This window comes from Peromyscus californicus, unplaced genomic scaffold (assembly GCF_007827085.1).
Source record: "Peromyscus californicus insignis strain IS unplaced genomic scaffold, ASM782708v3 Scaffold_14__1_contigs__length_90479793_seg_2, whole genome shotgun sequence".
In the NCBI taxonomy this organism is placed as follows: Eukaryota; Metazoa; Chordata; class Mammalia; order Rodentia; family Cricetidae; genus Peromyscus; species Peromyscus californicus.
The window spans coordinates 22,718,141-22,744,460 of NW_026294436.1; the positions used below are offsets into that span (position 1 = coordinate 22,718,141).

Here is a 26,320-nt window from a genome sequence, read left to right on the forward strand (position 1 = left end):
CAGGCATTTTACTGATGGCCATCCTCTCCACCCTGGGAGAAGAGATATTTAAATAGCCTCTTCCTATAGAAGACCTTGAGGCAGGGAAAGTAGAGGAAAGAACCTGGGGAACTGCTTCCCTGTTTAGTATCGGCCAGTCCGTGTTCCCCTGCATAGTGTGAACTCTCTTCTATCCCTTTCCCACAGTCTCCTCAGCTCCTGTCCCTGCTAGGGATCCAGGCAGACAGGCACCACTTGAATATAGGAAGGATGGATACACAGGTCATGGACATAGGTTAGGTGGCCAAGCCTCCCTGTGCTTTCTGGGGAGTGGGAGAGCAGGAGCCATGACTCCCTCAGCAGTATCCACTAGGGTCTCACCCTCTGGTAGAGCCAAGGTGACAGGCTTCTGCTTGAAATCTGGTGTACTGCAGCCTTCGGGGATCTCGTCCACCAGCTGCCGGATGCTCACTCCGGGGATGGAGGACTTCTTAGGGGTTTTTCCTGGAGAGCATAGGAGGAGTACATCTTGATCTTCCTTCCATTCCATCAGGTAACAAGGCCCCTCATTTCTCTAGCCGTCAAGGCAGGCTTGTCCTGCCCACGTGCCCTTTCTCTCTAAAGGATGCCTGTAAGCTTTCTAGTGGGAATCTGGTGGTTCCTCTCTGGTTGTGTGCCATGGGATGACTCTGGATGTGTCACTAAAGAAAAACCAGGTAAAGGAGGGTAGGAAAGGGCCACTCTTCAGGAAGCAGAAGTTCAGTTCATGTGGAGATTTAAAGCACAGCAAACTTCAAAGCCCACACCGGAAGAGCAGAGATGGTACATTCCCCAAGAACTCTGGGTTCGACCCCCTCCCTGCCTTCTACCCACGTGGGAGGGGCGGAGGGGCAGCCAGCTCTCTTACCTGCCATAGGTAAGCTCCAGCTTCCTCTTGCTCCTCTGAGGGTGGAAACTGATCTCCTGAGGGCGGCAGATGAATTCCTCATGAGAGGCCCGAGTTAACATGTCAGCCCACCTCTCCCATACCACCAGGGGTCCCAGCCAAATCTAAGATGGATGTTGGGGCAAATGGTGCCCCTAAGAGCTTGTCTAACCCCCCAAATGAAAATTATTAGTTTATTGCCATTCCCTAAAAGAGTTCCACTATACCAATTTCCCAGGGAAATTTTCAGGGAGGAAGTAGGTGCTACCCAGATCCTGAGGAAAAAAAAAAACATGGTGTGAGGATTGTATATTGCACAGATGGCCTGACCTCTTGGTGGGACCCAAGCTCTTCACCATTCAGAGAGTAAGATCAAACTCATGCAGGAGACTTGTTTAACAGCCGTGACCTCTCAACTTTGGAATGCAAATTCCCTAGCAATCTCTTGGATTTTCTACTGGAGCCCGGGTGCCTTCTACCTCCTATCTTAACCAAAGTGGAATCCTTCAGATCTCAAGGTCTGTGGGGATGACTCTGGAGCTCTTCTCTCCCCAAGCCAATAAGACCAGCAGAAACCCACCCACTTCCCTCTGAACTATAATGTCAGATGACCAGGAGTGTGTCCGCTTCTTCCGAGAACCTCCACCATCCTCTCCCCTCAACTTCTTTTTACTGCACCCATATTATTGCCCATATAGGAGAAGGAGTAGGGTTGGCCCTGGGAAAGGATGAGAGCTGTGAATGAGTTAAAGGGAGACTTGCAAGAGTCCTCCAGCAGTCCTACCTCTGAGAGGTTGATGCACGGCCAAGTGATTCTGTTTGGGGACAGTACTTCCTGCCCAAAGAACCCAGCCATCAATACAGAGTCCCACATGACAGAGAAAATTCCATACTCCAACTAATATGCTTTCTTGCACAACTGCCCGCTCACTGGCACCTCTGGCTCCTTCTACAGCCCAGCCCTGGCCCCCCTGTGTGCAGGAATGCCACAGTGTGCCAATGGCGTTCTGTAGCGGTCACAAGCAACACAGAAGCCACAGCCACTGCACTGAAAGGAGTCACAAGGTGGACAGGAGAGAGGACAACTTGGACGATCAGGCTCAGCTGAGGAGACATCCTAAGATTTCCCTCAGGTCAATATCTGATAAGGGGAAACACTGGCCCCCAGCCACACTGGAGGTCGAATTTGACACAACATAGTCACCACCCTTACCACCATCACCATTAGCTCTAGTAGATTGTGTGACTATTTGTCACATATCAAGAATAATCCAGATATCAGCCCCTTACCTCTGCCTCCTGTGGATCCAGTTAAAGAAGCAAAGAAGTAGGAGCCTGTGGTGGTCAAGGGTCCAGTATCATGCTACTTCAGGAATAATCTAGAAGAAGTACAAACTCAATGACAAATCAGTGAGAGGTGCATTTGTCTAGAGAACAGAGGGATGTGGGCTTCTTTAGAGGGGATGGGGAAGGGGATTAATTCTTTCCTTCATGATTTATTCCCACATTTGGGGAGACTCCTTACTCTTATCCACAAATGCACCCATTTCAGCCTATCCCGACCAGACGCTGAGTTTGGGACCAGGCTGTGTCTCCCTTAACTCTTCCCAGGACATAGCATCCTCACCTGCTGCCCCAGAACCTGTTCCATTCTACCAGCCTAGGTCCCTGCTTCCTCCAACTTCTCAACAGAAAGGAGGAACCAAAGAGGGTTCTTCTCAACTGCTTTGGCCTTGAGGTCACTACTCTGAACTGCTAGTAAGATTTTTTTTAACTTAGTTGTCATATATATTCTCCATCAGGCAGTGCCTGGAAAATCAGAGCCAGGGCAGAACCACTCAGACAGAACTCGCTGAAATTCCCTCCTCCAGGGATACCGGGGGCCCCCTAAGAGGTGTTAGAAATGCACCCTAGTCTGTGGTCAGCCAGCCAGATATCCGTGGGGCTTGTCTGATGACGACTCTCTGCTCTTTCCTGCACAGAAAAGCTAGAGCACAGCATAGCATCTCCCTACCCTTCCCAGACCAGGTGGACAACCAGGCACACAGTGCCCACTCACCTGAATGGCCCACCAGCCTCCAGCCTCCTCACACTCCTTCCTCCCTGCTTCCAGCTGCTGCTGGCTACCAGGGAGTCTGAGCCATCTGGCGGTGGACAGGCAGAGCAGGAACAGATGTAGGTCATAGCCGCGCCTTGCTTGCTCTCTCTGCCCCTCCCACTCACCCCATCTCCTCCTCCTCTGGCTCAGGCTTGGCAGGGCAAAGCCCCCGGGGCAAAGGGACCGACTTGGGAGGAGGCCAGAGATGGAAGGGTCCTGTGGCATCTCCTGGTCCCGCTCATGTTTTGCAGAGTCTTAAGCTCCTCACTGGGTCAGCTGAGGGTATATTTGCTCCAGGATGCCTCATTTATCTGATCCCTTTGAGTGGGGGCGTTTTCATCAAGCTCAGCCTCAAACTGTCAGTTAAGCTCATCCCAGGGGACCCTTGACACAGTAAGTCACACTGATACGTAAAGCCACTGTCCTTTTGATAATTGTATCCCATAGTGGTACCAAACAGTCAACAAACTTTGAGAGTGAGTCACAAGACCCAGAGAGACTGAAGGGTGGAACTCAAAGGCTAAGCCCCAGACTCAGGTACTGTTAGGCCCTCGTTATACAAGTTTAAGCAAACATCGAGTCTTCCCCTCATGAAGTCTAATAGGACAGAAAGATGTTGACCAGCCAATTATGAACTGTGAACAAGTTTCAAGAGCAAGTCAAGTATGCCCGAGGGTAGAAGGCTAGGGAAGGGCAGCCCCAGCTGAGTTTGGACACGTAGGGTCTAGAAGCCACTGTAGGATTCTGACATCTGGAGAAGGCTGTTGAGTGATGACAGAATCCAGCTTGAGTTGTAAAAACGCTTACCCTGGCTGATGGAGAAGGAATTGGAGGAAGATAGAAGGTAGATGCAGAGTCTAGCTCCCAGAACGCACTCCCAGAGCCTCCAAGCATTCCAGCTTATGGTAGAAGGTGGGAGAGAGGCTATGAACGTGGCCCACTAGGGAACCCTTAGCTGCTGGTCCTCAGGGAGATGATGCCCTCTTCTCTGGGGCCCAGAGATGGCCATGAGTTGGTTTTCACTACAGACTAACCTGTACCTTCCATGTTTTAAGAGGGGCCATGCTAATGGTGTTTCTGCCCTATGCACTATGTCACGCTTAGATCCCTCTCATTGCAGTAAGAAGGGAAGTTTGAGCCTCCAAGAAACAACATGAGTCAAGGCATTTCCCTGACCTCATAGCCTAGTCTCAAATATGATACTCGGTAACATTTAGTAAGCCATGTGAAAGTGAGAACCCCCAACTGTGCAGGATGCCCTGTGCAAGATATGGATAGTTTTCCCTGTTGCTGGCAACCAGGAAGGAAAGGATGTAGTAACCAGCCCCTCCCAGGAATCTCCCAGTTAGCACTCAAGCCAACAGATCTAGTGTTGACCTTTTCTTTCCCAGTGGCTTTTCTATACACAGATGTCAGTGGTGACATTTTGTTGTAGAATATTATTTTAAGATGTGTTACATTTGTTTGTGCTGTGGAACAATTCTTTTAATGATGCAAAAAACGTGTTGCATTCTTTTATGTTGCATTTGTTTAACTCTGTGAAGCTGTGTTACTGTGTCTGTCTAAAACACCTGATGGTCTAATAGAGAGCTGAATGGCCAGTGAGGAGGCAGGAGAGAGAAATAGGTGAGGCTAGCAGGCAGAGAGAATAAATAGAAGGAAAAATCTGAGAGAAAACAAGAAAGAAGGAAAAGCAAGCGAACAAGGACAGAAGGATGCTAGGGGCCAGCCACACAGACACAGCCACACAGCCACACAGCCACACAGCCAGCCACAGAGTAAGAGTGAAAGTAAGATATACAGAAGTAAGAAAAGGAAAAAGCCCAGAGGCAAAAGGTAGATGGGATGATTTAAAGTTAAGGAAGGCTGGCTAGAAACAAGCCATGCTAAGGCTGGGCATTTATAAGTAAGAATAAGCCTCCATGTGATTTATTTGGGAGCTGGAAGGCAGACCCCCAAAGAGCAAAGACAAAAACAGCCAACAACAACATTTCCCCGCTACCTTTGCTGGTGGCCACCACCTGCTGGACTTCTCTCTTTTGGTGTAAAACCCAAGTCTTGCTGGGCGGTGGTGGCGCACACCTATAATGCCAGCACTCAGGAGGCAGAGGCAGGTGGATCTCTGTGAGTTTGAGGCCAGCCTGGTCTACAGAGGTAGTCCAGGACAGGCTCCAAAGCTACAGAGAAACCCTGTCTCGAAAAAAAAAAAAAAAAGAAAAAAAAACAAAAAACAAAACAAAAAAAGTCTTTGCCTTCATCGACTAGAGAATAAGGTAGAGGAGTTGTATGTGCTCTCTACTCTTCCTCCACACCAAAGCTCTCCTGTCTCCACAAGAGAGAAACTCAGTATATGGCAAGCAACAAGAGACCCAGGCACCATGAAGGCTCCCCTCTGGGGCCCTCTAATCTCCACACAGCATAGAATTGATGATAGGGTCTCTGACATGCCAGTGTCAACATCCAATAGTCCTGTGATTCACTGGGTGAGTCCCCCAGACTTGAAAAGCAGGTGATTCCATGTAACTTGGAAAGTTTGAATTGATTCATAGGTTACCATTGCTCTGTGCTGTGGTGTAAAATGTCTTTGCTCAGCTGAATGAGCTAACCAAGGATGCTCCATATCCTCCTCTTACAGGTCCAAGGAGATGGGTTTTAAAAGCAAAGTTCTCGCTGGGCAGCAGTGGTGCATGCCTTTAATCCCAGCACTCGAGAGGCAGAGCCAGGCGTATCTTTGTGAGTTCGAGGCCAGCCTGGTCTACAGAGCAAGATCCAGGACAGGCACCAAAACTACACAGGGAAACCCTGTCTCAAAAAAGCAAACAAAAAAAAAAAGTTCTCAATAAAGGCCTGGAAGAACATACCCCATCCATGACACAATGACTCTCTCTCTCTCTCTCTCTCTCTCTCTCTCTCTCTCTCTCTCTCTCTCTCTCTCTCTCTCTCTCTCTCTGTGTGTGTGTGTGTGTGTGTGTGTGTGTGTGTGTGTGTGTGTGTGTGAGAGAGAGAGAGAGAGAGAGAGAGAGAGAGAGAGAGAGAGAGAGGCTGTATTCTCATGAGAAGTAGAAAACCATGTGTTCCCTGTGCAGATGACCTCAAGGGATGGTACCCAAAGGCTGATGAAGACAACATCCTTCTTGGTGTCTCACACCTGTTTTCCCTGGGTCATTGTTGGAGATGCTTTTGGGGCTACCACTTCCCTAGAACCATCTATCCTTCCCAGTCTCCCAGCTCCATCTCAGGATATCATGCCTCGCTGTCTCAGTCCAGCCCATGGGTCATCATTAGCCTATGTCTTTCTCACCCAACCTCAGTGTAATAAATCCCATGTGGCCTCAAAGGAATGAGGACCTCGGAGACCCCAAGGTCACTTTCATTCATGCAAAGCCGCTTTCAGCCCTAGAGAAACCAGAAAGCCCTTGCCAAGCAAGTCCAACTGGCCCCAGGGCTGTAAATGGGAACTCTCTTCACTCCCAAAAAGGGGAGACTGGGGCAGGCTGCTCTAGTTTGTAGGAGGGGTGAAGCCACTATAGATAGAGTTTATTAGACCAGTGTAGATCCTCACAGATCAGAGCAGGACAGGACCTCACAGGGCATCTAACACAATAAAAGGACAGTATTTGACCTGCATAGAACTCTCGCTGCGTGCCAGACTGGTTTTTGAGTCTTTAAACATATTATCTAGGGGCTGGAGAAATGGGCTCAGTGGTTAAGAGTGCTCGCTGTTCTTGAAGAGGATCAGAGTTCGAATCCCAGCACCTACACCTGGTGGATCACAACTGCCTGTAATTCCAGCTCTAAGGAATCCAATACCCTTTTCTGGCCTCTATGGTCACCCCTCCTTCACATAAATATACAGACACACAACACATATATACATAAATACAAATACAGTCTTAAAAATCATATTAACTAATTTAATCCTTCACAATAAATATGTAAGGTAACATAATTACTAGCCCCATTTTACAGAAGAGGAAGCTAAGACACAAAGATCACACAGCCAGTGAGTTGGTCTGGACCTCAGCCAACTGCACTCGAGTGGTATTCTGTGGATCCAATGCAGCCCCCTCCTTTTCTGAGGCGGGTACCAGGACCTGGCAGGGAGAAGTGCTAAGCATCCAGGTTTGTCTCGATGGCTGGGAAGAAGCACCAAGTGCTCTGGAAACCTGCTCCCTCAGTCTCCATCAGGCTAACGAGGTAGCTGGCCCCATCCTGCTGCATAGGACTAGCCAACTCCGCTGAATACCATCGCTGATGTTGTACAGTCGGTCATTTTAGGAGACCCCTGCCCATTCCTATAAATGGCAGGTGGACCTCTGTGAGTTCGGGGCTGGCCTGATCTACAAAGGGGTTCCAAGACAAGTCGCAGCATACAGCAGTGCTTACTATGTCCCCAAGTGTGTGTGACATTCATTACATTGGTTACTTCATACAGTGCACATGAAATAGAAATGTATTATCTCCAGTCTACAGCGAAGGAAGCATTGAGGGTGAGTGATTAAAGCATGTCCCTGCTGTCACACAGCTAGGAACAGGAATTACGCAACTAGATTCCTCTACTTTTGCCCCTGGGCCAGGTATCCAGAACCTTGAACAGTTGATAAAAAGATAAAGGGCTTCCATTTTTCGGCCTCCGTGACTGTATTTGACTTCCATTTTGCAGCCTCCGTGACTGTATTTGTCGCTGGTACTGGACCTGTCTCTAAAGAAGTCTCCTAAAATAGACTAGAAATGCAGCTCAATGGTAAAGAGTTTTGCCTAGCATGCATAGGACCCTGGATTCCATCCTTAATTTAAAAAAAAAAAAATGGGGGGGGGGGCACAGAGATTCTACCAGGAACTATCAGCACTTGAGGAGGCCCTGGTCACTGCGATTTTTAAGCTTTCTTTACAAATGGACAACGACCGTTAAGTATTTCCATTTAACCAGCTGATACTTTTAACTCACAGGTGCAAAACGCCTGACCACGTCATTGTGCCGTTCGTGGACTGTGGCAGGATTTATTCAGGGGTTAATTCTTGGTCCCTGCTTTGTGGAGTGATACAGGGATGCTGGTGACAGGGGAGTGAACATCCTCTCCTCTCACTTCCCTCAGTGGCTTCTCTGAAGCTATGGGAATAGCTCACTGAGGATGGTCCTGGGGGAGCACACCCACTGCAATACCAGAAGAGGCTCCACCTGGGCAGGGGGCAGGAGGGCAGGGCTCCAGGGCTCCTGGGGAGGCATATTTTCCTTCTCTATGCCCAAACCATCAATCAGCACAGGCCCAGTTCACCATGACCATCACGCAAGAGGATCAAGCCTATTGGGAAGATGCCCTCGACCCATCTCTCCCCAGGACTGTAATGAGGGTGGAACCCACTCTGACCTCAGGGCAACCATGCGACACACTCAGGACAACCGTGTTGCTGTCCCTTCTGGAAGCATCAGCCTCTCAGAAAGAGGCTTTGAGGGACAGGGGATGGAGGAGGAGGCCACCTGGAGACACCGCTAGAGAGCTTCCTGGAATCCTCACCCAGGTTTTACCAAATCACACCCTAAGCAACCTCAGAAACCCAAAGTCCCACACCGCTGTTCTTTGGGTCTCTCCGGATGAGCTTGGGATGCTGAGTTAGAAGCAGTGAGGCCGTTTTGAAGGAACTGGGAGACCCTTAAGTGAACCCTGAGGCAGATAAGATAGGTGCTGGGCAGTGGTGGCGCACTCCTTTGATCCCAGCACTTGGGAGTCAGAGGCAGGCGGATCTCTGTGAGTTCGAGGCTGGCCTGATCTACAAAGGAGTTCCAAGACAGAGTTAGTGAGACACTGTCTAATAAACAAACAAACAACCAAATAAATAAATAAAGCAAAACAAACGAACAAAATCAAAAAGAGTGGGCGAGCTAGTAACCTTGATCCCTGAAGCTGGCCCAGCAGGCCAGCTTGACTGAGACGATAAGAAACCAACTCCATCTGGGCTAGGTTTGCAGGGGATCTCTTCCTGGCTCTCCGCCCACACAAGGCGCCTGTGTACAAGTAATAGAAGCTTTTTATAGCATTCAAAGCCCTTCTGCCCACTCACTCTCTTCACCTGACTGGTTCTCTAACTCAGCAAGCTGACCTCTCCCCTGACTTCAGTCTCCCTCCTGCCTGAAATGCCAACTGTCCTTGCCCCGTGACCCCCAGATCCAGTGGCATTTCCACATGACTGCATCCGGCCACTTCAGTTTCGTGTCTCAGGACCATCCTAGAGGCATGCTCTGTCTCCCTCAGTCCTGGGAATTTCCCAAGGGACAGAAAGGACCTCTCCTTCCTGGACACTTTTCCCTGTCCAACAGTGCCTCAGGACAGGACTCTACCCCCAGGGTGTCTTCAGTTACAGAGCCTTTCCCCAGGCTAGAGCCCCAGTGATGTCGAGATGAGGAGATGCGCTCTAGCCTTTCCCCTTCCCACTCTGCACAGAGGAGCTAGCTCCCTTTATGAAGAGAGTTCTGGTCAACCACTCGCTTAGCAGATACCATACAGGGGCCTCAAGCCCCCGCCCCCCCCACCCCACCCCCGTTCCTTGACAAAGTAGCAGAGAGTCCGACAAAAGCCCCCCTCCTGTGGGAATCATGAACAAGTCTGTGAAGTGTCCTCTGTACCTCACTGTGGTGTTTGGTATTCACTGGAGAAGGGCTGGGGAGCTATGGGAGGTGCATGAGCAGCGAGATAAGATACACTGTTCTAGAAGGAGCTCCCGGGTCTTTCCTCGTCTCCATCCACTAGCTCGACACTCCTGAAGGTAGAAGCAGTGTCTTCTACATCAGAATGGGGCCACCAAGGGTAAGGGCAAGGACTCTCAGACCCCCTGCTTCAGCCTGGACGCACACTCAGGGATGGTTGGAAGCCGGTGGCCTGACGGAGCTGAGGTGGAAATTGAGGACAGAGGGGACACGAGTTTTCCTAGGGAGTCTTCACTCTGCTGACCAGGTGGGACCCAGGACTATGGGGGAGAGACCCTGTGCCCCAGGCCCCTGCCTCTAACATGGCTTCTTCCTTAGGATCAGCTGTTCTCCATCTGGCACCAACTGCCCAGATTCCCAGCAGCCTGGCCGAATGCGGCTGGTCGTAAAGATCACGTTGAAACCCTATCCCTGACCAGCGGCTTGGCCCTGGAGCTCCGGCTAGTGTTGGGTACCCGAGACACAGCTAGCCTGAGGACTCGGCAGGGAGCTGGCTAGGAAGGACCGGGCATCTGAAAGTTCTTGGGAAGCTTTGCCATTGGGAGAAAAAATCCCCTGACTAAGAAATTCAGGGATCGGACCCTCCCCCTAGAGCTGGAAGACAGGAGGACCCTTCCCTGATAGGGGACACAGCCCCTAATTCCCATGCATGATGGCCGAGACAGACAGCTGCTGTCTGTGGAGCCACGATCCCACCGTCAGGTCACCAGTGGATGGCGTCTGTCACTGCTGTGGTCCGCTCTGACAGCGACTCTCTGAAGCCAAGATGGAAACCCGCATGCATTAAACATGGGTAGTGTGTAGCGGTGCAAGGTGTTTGGTATTATGTTCGCCTGCTGGGAGCCTCCATTAATTGTTCTCTTTCCAGCACGGGTCAGAGGGGAAGATGCTTGCACCTTGTCTCTGCCTCGCCCGCTCGTTTTCAGACCTTCAGTGTGGACTTTGACGGTCAATGCTAAGTGACAATGTCGTTCAAGCCGTCTTGTCCACGGAAGAGAATCACCCGGGGGCTCGTGCTGACTGCTTCTCTCTTACTTCAAAGTGAAAGCCCAGGAAAGAGGGAGCTGCCCTCGTTCACTGAGTTGAAAATAGTTCCTGGTATTCATTTTTTTTCTCATTTGTTTCTTCGTTTTGTTTTTTGAATGATTGGCACCTAAGAGCCTTTCTGTCTTAGTTAGGTTTCTCCTGCTGTGTTGATTTCCTGACCAAAAACACCATGGAGGAACAAAGGGTTTATTTGGCTTAAAAGTCACAGTCTGTTCTGCAGGGAAGTCAGGGCAGGAGCTCAAGACAGGAACCAGGAGGCAGGAACTGAAGCAGAGGCCGTGGAGGAGTGCTGCTTCCTGGCTTATTCTCCATGGCCTGCTTAGCCTGCTTTTGTTAATTTTGTGAAAAGGAGGACAGCGGCATGGTGCGGTGGAATTACTCACACGGCAGGCGTGACATCTGCGTGGCAAGTTTTATTATTAAAGGGAGAGAGGAGAGGGGGAGGGGGACAGAGAGGGAGAGAGAAAGAGGGAGGTGCATGCCACCTCTGGTAAGAGAGTGAAGGAAGAGGAGTTTTTCGAAAGGGAAGGTAGGATGGTATCAGGACACTGGGCGGGTCCCCAAGGGGCGGGGCAGAATACTAACAGCTTTCTTACAGAACCTAGGACCACCAGCCCAGGGATGGCCACACCCACAGTGGGCTGACCTTCCTATATCAATCATTAATGAAGAAAATGCCCCACAGGTATACCCACAGGCCAACCTGATGGAGGCAATTCCTCATTTGACTTCCTCTTACCAGATGGCTCTGTTTTGTGTTGAATTAAAATGAAAGAAAGAAAGAAAGAAAGAAAGAAAGAAAGAAAGAAAGAAAGAAAGAAAGGAAGGAAGGAAGGAAGGAAGGAAGGAAGGAAGGAAGGAAGGAAGGAAGGAAGAAAGAAAGAAAGAGAAAGAAAGAAAGAAAGAAAACAGAAAGTTAACAAACACAGTCTCCGTGTGGCATGCCTGACTTTAACTTGACATGAAAGCATAGTTTCTGCATGGCAATTTTATGATTGTTGTGTCTGGAGACACTTAGAGACCTGCCTGTAACTGTAATGTTCAAGGGGAGAAGGTGCTTGTTATGTGTAACAAGACTGCGGGGTGTGTGTGTGTGTGTGTGTGTGTGTGTGTGTGTGTGTGTGTGTGTATGTGTGTGTGTGTGTGTGTGTGTGTGTGTGTGTGTGTGTGTGTGTGTGTGTGTGGTTAATTACCCTACTAGAATTTGAGAGGCGAAATAATTAAATTCTGTCAAATATTTAAATATCCCCAACACTAATACAAGAATGAGAACGGAACGTGGGGCTGGCTTGGTGATATACAAGGTCTTTGACTCTGAAGGTGGAAGAACCAGCTCTGGGGGATCTTACTCTTTAAATTCTCATGTTTTCTTTAGTTCTTAGCATATGTTTCACCATAACTGATCCCCACCCATTTAATTTCTCAATAAAGACTCAAAATGGACGGTGTGTCTCTTTTACTAGAGTCAAACCCAACATTCTAGAAGGTTTGTCCTGTCTTCAGAGTCCAGTGAACAGTGACAAGGTCAGGTGGATCTGAAGACTATTGTAGGTCAGTAGCTAAGTACCCTGACTGGGGGCTGGCCAGATGACTCCGGAGGTAGAGGACCTTGCTGCCGATCCCGACCACCTGAGTTCATCTGCAGGGCCCACATGATGAGAGAGGCGACTCCTGCACACTGTCCTCTGGCCTCACCAAGTACCGAAGCATACCTCCCAAAGTAACAGATAAGTAAATAAACACGTGTGATTGAAAGTGCCCTGAGTGCCAGAGTCACACAACTGTGGCACATCTCCTATGAGGCGGGATTCTTATCCCCATTTTGCAGGTAGGGAGTTGAGAATGAGGGGAAGTACAGGTAGGATGAGCACCAACTGATGATGCAGGATCATTGGGAGCAGAGCCAGGCAGACAACCTGCTCCCCTCTAGACGGGGCCTTGACCATGTACAAAATGAGAGAGAGAGAGAGAGAGAGAGAGAGAGAGAGAGAGAGAGAGAGAGAGAGAGAGAGAGAGAGAGTCTCATGAGCAGAGGACTACTGCTAATATCAGTTGTCAAAGGCAGGAAGTCCTTATTTAGCTCTGCCACCCTTTGCTCCTGCACTGTCCAGCTGCCCAGCCTGCACTGGCTCATTCAGGCTCCACAGCATGCACCCCTCTCAGGTCCCTTGCCCTGAAACTGTCCTGCCTCCCACCTCCCAGCATTTAATTCTGCAAAGTGCCCAGGGAGTTCCCCAACTAACTTAGAGTGGGCCTCGGGGACCGCCTGTCGCCCTGCTTTGTGAGACGCCTGTCCCTAGGGGACTGACAGGAGCCAGCTGAGTCTCATTAATGCCCAGGACGGAAAAGGACTTTGGTGCCTGGTGACTGATCTGTGCCCCTGATCACGACTCACTTGACAGTGTCGGCATGGTGGCTTCACAGAACTGAGAGCTTGAAGAACTGAAGAACATTCTTGAAGAACTAAGAACGTGTATCTTCCTTTCTGTCAGTCATCACTTTCCAAAGCTTGTTAAAGGTCCATCTCTGTTAGAAACCCTTGGGTCAGCTCCCCCTGGCTGGGCTCCCTCTCCAGTCCACCTCCAACCACCCTCGCATCATGAGCACAGACCAAGCACAGGGCTGCGTGCACATCTCGACGTCCACGTACCCTCATCACAGTCCCTGTGAGAGCCTCAAGGAAAGGACAAGGTCTCCTTCTCCCTGCTGTCTGTCCCCCATAGTGCCTCAGCCTGGGTGCTGCCCAGGAATTACTCAGCCTGGAGGATTGTGCCAGGAGACGGGATCCTTAAGGGTGGAGATCGGAGCACACTAAGCATATCACGTGTTTACCAGATGACAGACAGCCCTGGGGAACAGCGAGGGTGGGCAGGGTAGTAAGCATGGATACCCCAGGACTACGGGTGCTGGGGCTAAGCTCACTGCTCAGCACAGCTGGTCTCAGACCTTGAGACAGACCTTCCCTCCTGACCAGCCTGCAGCAGTGGCCTTGGACCGGCTACAGATTTAGCACCTCTTACTCTGGCCATGAATGAGCTATCTGGGTGCTGAGGTGATGGCTCAGCTTTTCTGCTAGGGATGGCCTGTAAGGAGAGGAGAAAGAAGAAGCTGGAATCAGCAGGGATTGGGTGTGTGTGTGGCAGGGGGGATTGTCCTCCCATGGCATGGGGTTGTGGAGACCCTGGAGACAAAGGAAACCTGAAAAAATCAAAATCAAGACACTGTCCCAAGGGCGTCTCAAGGAGGCAGAGGTCTGGGGGTAGAAAGAGAATGATGCACTTGTTTGCGATCTATTTTAATATCCCATAAACATGCTTTGATTGTAACCAAGGCTTGCTTTGCTCATAACCATAGTCTGGCTGGGCTGCCAGGACAGTTCATTCCGGTTGTCCCCAAGAATACCTCATAGGTCATCTCATCAAAGGCCATAACTCCTGAGAACAAGCCTAGTGCGGCACAAGGGATGCACTTATGGACATTTATGGTGGACCTCAAAAAGAAGGGTAAAGAGATCAGAGCTGGTGTCCAAAGGGATGAGAGCCGGGCTTGGTGAAAGGTGGTCAGGGCAGACTGGAGACACATCTCTCCTTCACGCCCCCCATCCCCCTCATAAGTGGTCATTAACATGATGGGGCATCAAGCCCTTGATGTTGCCTTCAACCTATGTCCCTGGCTTTACAATAGACATCTCTGTCGTTCCCCGCCTGCCCCTCATTCTGGGAGCACTGGAAGTTTGTATGGCAGTATCTGGACAGTTCCTCCTGCCCTGTGGGAGACAGTTGTTATGCCCCAGGGCCATCACCAGAACTTCTAGAAGACAAGCTTGGCAGGAGGTGTGGCCGGAGGCTTTTTTAAGTTGCTGAAGCATGAAACTTTTAACCCTAAGTACAATTGGAGCTAGCTAGAGGACACAGGAAGCTCTAACCCACCAAGAGAAAACCAGAAGCTCTTTCCAATGCTAAAAGGGAAAGTCTGGCTCAATTCCAGGGAAGGGCCTCTGCTCCCTCAGACTTCTTAGAGAGGTCGTAGGGAACGTAACAGATGCACAGATTGCTCTATGATCATTATGGGGACAGTTACTCACCCAGTGACACCAGTTTAATAAACATTTGCTGAGCAACTCCCATATGCCGCGTGTTGCGCTAAGGGCTGGTGTCCTTGTCTACACGTGGTCTGGGGGTCTAATTTACTCTTCTGGAGAGTATTCAGAGGAGACAGTGATTCCAAGGGAGGGTAACAATGGCAGTGGTGGAGGACTAGGAAGATAGGATGGGAACAGATACAGTGACCCCAGCCAAGACTTCAGAAAGGGAGCAATCTGGGAAAGCTTCCTGGAGGAGCTGGATGGTAAAGATGGAAGAGACTGGGATGTAGATGCTTCAGTGTAGAAGAAAGAAGGTGGGGGGAAAGCTGGGGGTGGGAGGATGGGGGACAGGGGGAATCCATGGCTGATATGTAAAATTAAATTAATTATAAAATAAAAATATTAAAAAATAAATCCATCTTATAATAGAAGAAGAAGAAGAAGAAGAAGAAGAAGAAGAAGAAGAAGAAGAAGAAGAAGAAGAAGAAGAAGAAGAAAGAAGGTGTCTCAAAGGAATCAAATAAATCCAGCACATCTGAAATGATTCCTCAAGGCCCCTCTCCAGCAAGGACATCCTAAATGCTGCTGAGCACCAGACCCCAGACAATGAGCCCCTCGGCAGCCACACACAACCTAGTGAGGCCTTGCTTTGGACTTTCTTCCTGAGTGCATTAGAGAAGGGTGTAGTGAGGGTGTGAGCTCCAACATGGAGCATAAGGTGTTTGTCAGCTGTCTGAGCAGGTCAGAGGTGAACATAGCCTAAACACCTACAGGGAGTCTTACTCTTGAGACAGCATCCTATCTATCCGTTTCTGTCCACTCATGGTCTCTAGTGTAGCAGAGGCCAGGTCCCCTGTTGGTACAATTTCAGGGTGCATGTTCTCTTGTTAGCATCATACACAGAAATTGCTAGCACATCTCTTCTGCTTCTGGAGTGCCACAACAGTTCCCATCCCTAAGTACCCTCTCTCAGGGGCCATCGCTCACAGACCAACCACGCCATTTTCACATCATCTACGGCTGCCTTCTGCGTAATGTGCATTATAGTCATAAATTGTTATTTGATCTCACTGAGAAGCTCATTCTGGAAACAGGAATGCCCTGCTCCCCCCACCCCCCTCACTTCACACCCAAGTCTGAGGAAGCCCCTCAAACTGTGACAGGGAGGGAAGAGAATGGTCCAATAGTCCAAGAGTAAAAGCATTGTGCCCTTTGAGGGCACCTGGAATGTAAACTATTTCCACAGAGGTTTCTATTGTTTATCCCATAACAAAAGTGCCTGCAGGCAGGAAAGAAGGTGGTGTAGGCCAGTTAAGTTCATCTGTGGAGAGAAAGCTCAGTCAGGAACTCCAGCTGACTGCCTCAACTTTCCCAGTCGGCTTCTGCTGGAAGTCGCAAGTGCCGAATCTGATGATGTCATCTCTAGCTGTTGCTGTTTGTTCTTTTCTTTGGAAGCCTCATCTCAGGAGACACTGCACTGCCTGGGAATTCCAGCCAGCTGCCTTAGAGGGATTTCCCTTGTAGATTCACCTGGATGTTTTGAGTGACTTGATGAAGTTTTGCTGTCTATCTATCATCTATCTATCTATCTATCTATCTACCTACCTACTTACCTGTGTATCATATATATATATATATATATATATATATATATATATATATATATATGATAATCTATCCATCTATTATTAATTCTTTTACTTTGTTTGCTGTATGCTTACTAAACTTACACATTGAAAACTAGAAGTATGGCTATCATAGCTCGTTCTCCGACTGTACAGAACATTCAGTTGCAATTGCAAAACCCAGTGTGCTCTGCATACAGTATTCACTCTCTGACACTTCATGGGAGAAGTTTGCAGAACTCTGGGCTAGACAAACTGTGTACTTGAAATCCTTGTATGCACCCCCAACAAATCCCTGAAAATCTGCCTCAGAAACTCCATCCTACCAAATGCCCTGGCCTCATAAACTGTCAACCCCGAAATACATGAACAAGAACCATGAGGAACCTTCTGTGGAGATTTACATTGTGTGCCCATGCATGTGCCAGAGGCAGGTGTTAGGAGTTTTCTTCAGTTGGTATCCACATTATTTTTTTGAAATAGGATCTCTCACTGAATCTGGAGCTCACTGATTTAGCTAGACTGATTGACCAGCAAGTCCCAGCGATCCTCCTGCCTCCCCCTTTCTCCATCACTGGGATTACAGGTGGGAGCCAATACACTTGGCTGCTTTACATGGCTACTGGGAATCAAACTCACATGACCACAACAGTGCAGCAAACATCTTTCAGCCTGTGCCATATCCCCTTTATAGAAGAAAGATATCACCCGGGCGTGCAGCGGGGCATTCTGAAGAGCAGTAAGAACTGCTCTTAACTCCCGGACTCTGTGAGCTGACCCTGGACGATGCAAGGGTAAATTTAAAGGTCTCCCCAAAGATTATGAACATGTAGCAGCTAAGCAAGAAGAGTCAGGTGGCAACAAGAAGGGCTGGGCGACAGGAAGGTCAGCAAGAGGACTCCACGTTCTGTGACCTGTGAAGCAGAGAGGCCCTGTCAAATGACGCTTTTTTTTTTTTCCTGATAGCTACCTTATCAGCATACCTTATCCTACCAGGTCGGTGCAGGTCTCTCCTGGAGCAACAGAATTCAGTCAGGAAGCATGGGCCAGACTGTTAGATGACACAGAAAGAGAAACAAGCGGAGTTGGAGGTAGACTCCTCCAAGGAGACGGTGCGTGAGTGGGATTAGTGCAAGGGCCTCTCTAGAGTAGACAATTCCAGGCCCACTCTTTCTAGGTGGCTCAGAGAACGGACCCTGGAATCTGGATTGAAAATCCAGCTCTGACACATACTTGCTCTATGACTTTGGCCAAATAATTTAACTTCTTGGCACATCTCTTTTTCTATATGTGATGGTTCATATTGCTTATGAATTTGACAGGGAGTAGAATTGCCAAAGAGGCCATCTCCAGGCATGCTATGAGAGATGATCTTGACCGGGCTAATGGAGGTGGGATGGCCTGTCTAAAAGTGTGTGGCTCTCAAACTAGGCTTGAGTCTTGGACTGCATCAAAAGGGGAATGCTAGCTGAGAATTCATTGCTCTCTCCCTACTGACCACAGGTACCATGTGACCTTCTGTGACACACTGCTGTCATGACTTCCCCACCGTGATGGACAGAATCCTTGAGGTGTGAACCAAAATAAACCCTTCCTACCTTAAGTTGATTTTGTTATTTTATCATAGCAATGGGAAGAGTAACCAATACAGGACATACAGTATGCTATCTATAAAAGATGTATGTATAAAAGCATGTATCTTATGGGTTTGGGGGATTCTAAATGGGTGAATATTTTTATAATCCATAAAGGAGGGACTGGTAGCTGGTAAGCTCTACACAGTGACTACTAAACACATCCAAGTTATTAGTCCTGTCTCCTGACTTATACTCACTTGCCCTTGCTCTAGGGTCAAGAGTAAATAAATGCTCAGTGACAGAATGCTTGTCTAGTGTGCAAAGGAGCCTGGGTTCAAGCCCTGGTACTACACAAACAGCAGAAAAGAAAGATAACTGGTGAGCAAAAGCAACACTATTCCCTGGGACTTCCAGCAAGTGGTAGATGCTGACAGCTAGATGTTTGGCCAAAGAGTCCAACCTGACTGTGGATGGTAGAATACCCTGAGATTTCGAGACTTCTCCTACCGTCTCCTTGACACCAGGCTATTGTATTAGTTTTCTCTCTGCTGTGAGAAAATCCTTGACAAAAGCAATTTAAGGAAGGAAATGTTTATTTTTGTCTCATAGTATGAGAGGATAGTCCATCATGGCAGGGAAATCATGGCAGCCGAAGTGTGCCACAGCTTTACATCTGCAGTAATTACATCTGCATTACATCTACAGTCAGAAGGCATTGGTGAACAGTGATACTTAGCTTGCTTCCTTCTTCTTTTTATATACTCAAGGACCCTACTCCATGAAGTGTGTCACTCACAGCAAGGGTGGCTCTTCAAACCTCATGTAACCTAATCTAGACACTCACAGACATGCCCAGAGATGATTCTCGATCCTGTCAAGTTGGTAATCAATAACCACAAGTCCACTCCTATTCAACTTGACATCAAAGTATCACTTTTAAGTGATAACCTTCCACCCCTTGTCTCCACAGGCTCATGGCCATCTTGTCATGCCAGGTCTATCCAGTCCACCTTCACAAATACTCACAGTCCTTTCGTGAGAGTTATTTTTTAGATGTGCTTGTATATGTCGATGCGAATGTGTGCCATTTGTGTGCGGGTGCCTGCCGCAGCCAAAGGGGGCGCTGGATCTCCCAGAGCTAGAGTTACAGGTAGTCGTGGGCCACCCAACATGGGTGCTGGGTAAAAAACGTGGATCCTCTGAAATAGCAACAAGTGCTCTTACCATTCCTCCAGCCCTATCCGTCCCCATTGTCTTTAACAGTTCTAATATTGTTCAAATGTGTAAGTGAGGAATCATTTTTAAGACTCAGGTGATCTCTTAACTCTGATCCTTTATAACATTAAAAACAAGTTACACACTTTGGGGGGGAGGGGGTTGGGGGAGTTTTCAAGACAGTGTTTCTCTGTGTAGTTTTGGTGCCTGTCCTGGGTCTCTCTCTGTAAACCAGGCTGGCCTTGAACTCACAGAGATCTGCCTGGCTCTGCCTCCCGAGTGCTGGGATTAAAGGTGTGCACCACCACCGACTGGCCAAGTTACACACTTCTAATATATAATGACACACAGTAAAATTCTCATTCCTAAAGGGAGGAATGGAGAACAACAAGAAATATCAGAACAAAAAAAAAAAAACTCAGCAAGGCAAACATGAAATTTTGCTCATTATCTGGGACTCCTGATGAAATAATTGTTGTGTGATATTTTGATCACATTCTGACAATAAAGCTCACTTTAATCAGAGGGTGGAGCTAGCCACTGGCTGACCAAAATTAACCATGGAGGTTTTGGAGGACTGATGAAAGAGAGACAGGAAATAGTAAGACAGGGCTTAGAGAGGCTTTCAGCCCCTTTGGATGGAGGAACTGAAGAGATAGGAAGTTACTGGTCACTTCTCCACTGCTTCTCTGACCATTCAGATTCCTACCCCTATATTTGACTCCCAATTCTTTTATTGATAAAGAGTGATTAGATAAAATTATCAAATAATCATCTAGATTCCAAAAGACCGGGCATAGTGATGGACACCTATAATCCCAGCACTCAGGAGGCAGAGGCAGATGGAGCTCTGTGAGTTCAAGGCCAGCTTAGTCTACATAGTAAATTCCAGGACAGCCAGGGCTATAAAGTGAGACCTTGGATAGCCCTACCCTTTCAACTCTCCTTCCAAACTCCATTTAGAATGGCTCGTTAAGTTCAGCTTATGGCATTCTAGGGCTTTTCCAGCTCCACGTTCTAAGCTTTTTCACATTCTTCCCATAAACCAGTTTGAACAGGGTCAAATTTATCCCAGCAACAACCTTGCTCCTGTTATTAGCTACTTTTCTTGTTGCTGTAGCAGAACATCTGACAGAGGCAATTTCAGGGAGGAAGGGCTTATGTTGGCTCACAGTTTGAGGGTGCACATCCATCATGGCAGGGAGCCACCGCATCAGGAGTGACAATAGCTAGTCACATTGCAGCATCTGCAGCCTGGAAGCAGAAAGACCTGAAGGCCAACGATCAGCTCGCTCTCTCCTGGACCCTGGGCCACAGAATAGTGCTACCCACAGTTACCATGGGTTTCCCCACCTCAGTTAGTTTAGAAAATCCCCCAAAGGCATGTTGAAGGTTTGTTTCCTGTGATTTCCAGATCCTGTCAAGTTGACAATCAATATTAACCACCACAGCTATCTAAAAGTCTTTGGAGTATTAGAAACCAGACCACCTGGTCTGGACCCAATTAGATCCAAGAGAGGTCTAGGATCTCCAGTGGTGGATGCTATGAATGTATAAGGTGTTGTGGAATATTTAACTATGCAAAGATGTGTTACACTTGTTTATGCTGCAGAATACTACTTTAACTGTGTAAAGGTGAGTTACATTTGTTGATGCTGCATTTAATTGTGTAAAGATGTGTGGCATTTGTTTCACCTTGCCTGCCGAAGGCACTAATTGGACTAATAAAAAGCTGATCAGCCAATAGCTAGGCAGGAGAGGGATAGGCAGAGCTGGCGGGCAGAGAGAATAAATAGGAGGAGAGAATGAGAGAAGGAAAGAAGAGAATGAAGAGGACATGCCAGGGGCCAGAAGCCAGGCAGCTGCCAATCAGTCAGCCAGCCATAGAGACAGCAAGAAAAGTAAGATATACAGACAGAAAGAAAGGTAAAAAGTCCAGAGGCAAAACATAGACAAAGAGAAACCATTAAAATATGAGTTAAGCCGGGCGGTGGTGGCGCACGCCTTTAATCCCAGCACTCGGGAGGCAGAGCCAGGCGGATCTCTGTGAGTTCGAGGCCAGCCTGGGCTACCAAGTGAGTTCCAGGAAAGGCGCAAAGCTACACAGAGAAACCCTGTCTCGAAAAACCAAAAAAAAAAAAAAAAAAAAAAAAATATGAGTTAAGATAAGGCTGAGCATTCATAAAAAGTCTCCGTGTCATGATTTGGGAGCTGGTTGGTGGCCCAAAAGAAAGCCTGATACAGTAAGGCTTGGAAATGTATAGACACCATCAGAGGCCACAGAAAGAGAAGCATGCTCTTGGACATGAACCTGACAGCTTGAGCCCAGTGACCTGGCTGCTTATCCCATGACCCTTCCCTTACCAGGAAAAACCTGAGCGCCCAATGACAGCTTATACTGATATAGGAGACTAACCGTTAGGCTTCCTCCATGCACCTAGCAGCTAAGACCAGTGAACTCTCCCCACAGCCCCTCGATATTTAGGTTAGGGCCCTCCAAATTCCAGCCTCTATCTGTTTTGTTTTTAAAAAGAATTCCATTCTTATTTTTTAGCTATATGTATAGGAAGGCACATGTGCGCATGAGTGCAGGTATCCATGGAGACCAGAAGCACTGGATCTCCTGGAACTGGAGTACCTGTTATGGATGCTGGAAATCAGACTCGAGTCCTCAGCAAGAGCAGTGTGCAGTTCTAACTGTTGTACCACCTCTCCAGCCCCCAGGCTCTATTGGTTAATTTGCAGTGGTAGGAATCAAACCAAGGCCTCACTCATCTAGACTAAGCTTTGTCACGGAAGCTACAGCGCAGCCCAGTCTCTTCTTAGAGGTATCCATGAAATAAGTGTCTTTTAAAAACAAAGAAAAATAAAGGTGACCATTAAGCACCTAATGTCTAGCAGACACCAATTCTATGTACATGTACCATCATGTCATGTGTCTTCTGGGACTCATTTTCATGTGTCAGGGTAACTGTAGGAAGCCTTCCCTCCATATTCCCTCCTGCCCATCCTCCCAAAGATGGCAGGCTGGCTCCTTATCCCGGGCTGAGCCAGCTGCAGTTGGCTATGATTAATGGCCTCTATTAACAGCAAGTTGTAAACCCATCAGGTACCCAGTGCCCATGAAGATCTCACCTCCCCAAATCCCTTACCACCTAGTGATGACTCTAACTCCCAAGGCCCCTGCCTCTCCCAACTTGAGAAACATGGTCTAGGGAATGGCTTTACTAGCGAAATTCCAAATAGTTTGGAAGTAGGAAACAAATCTATGGGGGAAAGTCCAAAATCCTAAAATTGGTTTCAGTGGGGGTAGCACTTTAGGGAGCCAGAATGGAGGTCCAGGTCTGAGAAGCCGATTTGTAACAACCTCAAGGGGAAAAAAAAAAGTCAGGGATGCCTCTGGCCACCAGCTGCCTGGACTTGGCAAATCACCTCTCATCTCCAGGCCCCATTTTCCCTATTAAGTGAGTAGCTCAAGACAGTTCCCAAACGCCTGCTGTAATCAGCAGAGTCAACAATGGCTCTGGTCACAGGGATCCTTATGAAAATGACTATTAAGGCCTCACTCTGTCCCTGCCTGTGAGCAGGGACTCCACCTGATCACTCACCCCACCCTCCCCAACCTGCTACCAGCATCTGCCCGAGCAATTAGTCCGGTCCCCTTCTGGTCCCTTTCTAGACAATTATAACCGATTTTAAAAACCAAACCACAATTTCTTGGGGGAGCATCCAGAGGAGGATGTGAGACCCTCAGTCCAGAGAAACCTGTAACTTTCTAAAGACCGCCCCCTCCCTCTTATCCCACAGAGTAAGGTGATACCTAGGCGGTAGCTTAACCCATGTGAACAGATGAGAAAACAGCCCTACAAAGACACCTTGGAGAGTGAGTGGCAGCTTGGAGAGATCAGGATTAGTGAATCTGGGTGGGCCTCTGGTCTCCCACTGCTCCCCAGAACGCGAGCTGAAAGCCTTTAAAGCCAAGAGACCTAGCCAGCTATGAACGCAATCTGAGGTAGGTAATCTCTGCGTGTGAAGTGATTATGTGTAAAAACAGCGGATTAGTGTGTCCGTGCTGCTATGTCTCCTGGGATCAGCAGGACCCATCCTCCTACCCTGTCCCAGGACACAGAGCGGTGACCTCAGGGTGCAGTGCTAGGCAGCCACCTCACTTGGCTGTAGGTCCCCAGCCGACTTTCCGCAGCGACCACAGCCTCTTGCCTTCTGGGCAGGGACACTGAGGGCTGAGGTCCTGACCTGGGGGCCCTCGCACCCCTACAGCAGGAAAACACAGAGGCTCTGCCCCCGGATCCCTTCTCAGAAATCCTTCCAGGCTCTGGGAAAGGCCAGGACCAGTGGGCAGCCGGCTGCAGGGCAGACGCCTGGGAGATGTGTCACATTTTTCTCCGGGTTAATTACCTCAGCCTGGGAATCTGAGCCGTATCTGTCTCGGGCACAACAAGCCTTGTCGCCTGGTGGGAGAATCTTAATCTTTCTCAGGTGACAGCTGCTGGCTTGGGACAGCAATGTCCTTAATTCTGGGGGCGCCACCTGTCCCACAAGGCTGCAAACGTCTAGATCTGAGGAGGAGCCTCGCGGAATATGGTGACGGGGATTGGACAGATGGAATGTCAAGTCACCTGTAGGCGGGGCTAGGGTGGGACTTGGCCTGAACGGAATTCCCCCCAGGAGAGCCCCACCCTCGCTAGCCCTGAAGCACACACAGCACTTGCCCTTTGAGTCTACTTGGGCAAATATTTAACCTTTCCATTTTTGCAGTGGCTTGTGAATCTGGGTGTCTAGCAGAGTTTGACACATAAGAGGCACCCGATACCTGTTTGTTGAATGTGTAAGTCCATCAGCTTGTCTGTCTCCTAGGGAAGTGCTGTTCCCAGACTAGTAGGTATTTCATCACACAGTTATGACATGTCATGTGTGCTGCTAAGCATCCTGATGGATGTGTTTATCACTTTTAAAGATAAGTTAGAAGAGATCGACATTATTTCTAGCCAGCATAGTAACTTGAGCTGGTATAATGGTAGAGCCTATGATACCAGCTAGTTGGAATTTTGAGATAGTAAGATTGTTTGAACCCAGCATTTTGGAGCTAGCCTGGGCAACATAGTGAGACTCATCTCTTAAAAAAACAAACTCAAGTCGGGTGTGGGGGGGGGTCGCGCAGCAGCGGCGCACGCCTTTAATCCCAGCACTCGGGAGGCAGAGCCAGGTGGATCTTTGTGAGTTCGAGGCCAGCCTGGTCTACAGAGTAAGAGCCAGGAAAAGGCGCAAAGCTACACAGAGAAACCCTGTCTCAAAGAACCCCCCCCCAAAAAAAAAAACAAATACAACAACTGTCTTCCAAGTGGGAGAGAAGAAGGTGGAGACTGGGGGGGACACTGATTGCTTCTTCTGCTGCTAAAAACAGTTTCTGATGTCAACTTGAGAGATGACCTTGGGCCTATCAAGGTGCCCTGACCTTCCTGCTAACCAACAGGCATGAGGCCAAGTCCAGTGTATGCAACTGCCTCTCCCCTAGACTTTACGTTCTTAGTAGGATGGGGAGGCAACCATCACTGCCCATATACCCCCGTGGAACGCCATAAGAGAGTGCTCTCATCTGCCCTCTTCATGTCTAGTTCCTTGGCCATTTCTTAGACTATATGAATTTCACTTCCTTTCTGAGTTTAACTATTCAGTTACTGTTGCATAGCACTGAAGCATCCTGACTGTGGGAGTCACAGTCACTCATCCCTGCTTTAGACAACCTGGTAAACATCCTTCCTGGTACTAAACTGAAAGAATTCTGTGTGTGTCTCCTTTAGGCACCAGGTACTACAAATCCTATCCCTCTTCCATTGGACAACCCTTCAGATGGTTCAAGACGGCTGTCATTCTCCCAGATTCTCATATAGGGTTCAAGGTTCTCATTGCACTGGCCAGTGTTGTATAAGTGCATTCTTGTAAGTGTTTTTCATGGCATGTGTCCCTAAATGGAACACAACACTCAGTTATATGGCTGTATTATTTAATCCAGATCAGGGATTTTCAACATGTGAGTTGAGACCCTATTGGGGACTAAAGGGGTCCAGCCCCTCGATAGTCCGCTCCCAGGGTCCGGGAAGAATCTACAACCAGCTGATAATTTAATCTTGATGAAAAAAATTAATCTATGTACACAAAACTCCTTAGTCCATACACTTCATTCTTCTGAGTCAGTTCTCTCTCTACACAGCTTCTATTCTGCTCTCATGCCTAGCTCCTTTCTTACCTGATTTCTCTCTACATTTATCTACTGTTCCTCTAAGTTCTATCTTAATTCCTTTATCTTAGTTCTGCCCCATCTAGGTCCTCATTCATCTAGTTCTTTCCCATATCAGCTCCTCCCCCATCTCCTTCTCTCTCATCTTATTCTTCCTCATCTTGTTCTTCCCCATCTGGCTCTTCCTCATCTTCCATCTCATTCCTCTAGTACTCTCTTCTAGCCCTTCAATCTAGTTCTTCCCCATCTCAGTTTGTTCCTCTCAAGTTCTTACCCATCTAGTTCTTCTGTTCTCTTTTCTCTTCTCTGTCTTGTCTTCAAGTTCTCTTCAAAAATCCTTCTCTCTCTCCTTCTACCTCTCAGTTCTCCGTATTCTCTCAGTTCTCCCTAAGTCTCTCAGGAATCCAGTTATAAACCCAAGCAATAGCAATCCTCTCACAGAGCAAGGGTCATAAAGGCAGGTAAGAATTTTCCTCAGGCAGTGACCACCAGGCTTTCTTTTACAACCCAAAAAGGGAGTGGTAAAGGAGGAGGTCAATAGGAGGATCTCACCCTAAATTGTACAAGAAATAAAGCTATCCTCCTCCTGACCTAGGAGGCAGGTGTTATTTTGTTTGGCCTTGGATGCTTAAGTCTGTTCTTAGAGAATACAGAGGTATCTCTGATAAGGTACTTTCATCAGGGGTGGACCTGGCTGGATGCTGCCAATGATGATAATTACTGGGAGGCTTGAACTGGGGTTCTGGCTGAGCATAGCTATCAGCACAGGTTATCTAAATATTCCTTTAGTAGAGGGGAAATGGTGCCCAAT

The 26,320-nt window shown here is 48.3% G+C and overlaps 1 protein-coding gene across 3 annotated transcripts in view; it reads right to left on the minus strand.

Moving 5' to 3' along the window:
* The window catches only part of Igfn1 (immunoglobulin like and fibronectin type III domain containing 1), an 84,797-nt gene that overhangs the window by 27,642 nt on the left and 30,835 nt on the right, over positions 1 to 26,320 (minus strand). For 2 of the 3 annotated variants that reach the window (XM_052737060.1, XM_052737058.1), the window contains exons 2-4: positions 2,195 to 2,283; positions 887 to 942; positions 361 to 483 (exon numbers count right to left, since the gene is read on the minus strand). In XM_052737060.1, the coding sequence (XP_052593020.1) occupies positions 361 to 483; positions 887 to 893 (130 nt within the window). In that variant the 5' untranslated portion in view covers positions 894 to 942; positions 2,195 to 2,283. Of the gene's footprint in view, positions 1 to 360; positions 484 to 886; positions 943 to 2,194; positions 2,284 to 2,963; positions 3,035 to 26,320 lie in introns of those variants that run through there. The other variant, XM_052737059.1, reaches the window with a different exon arrangement.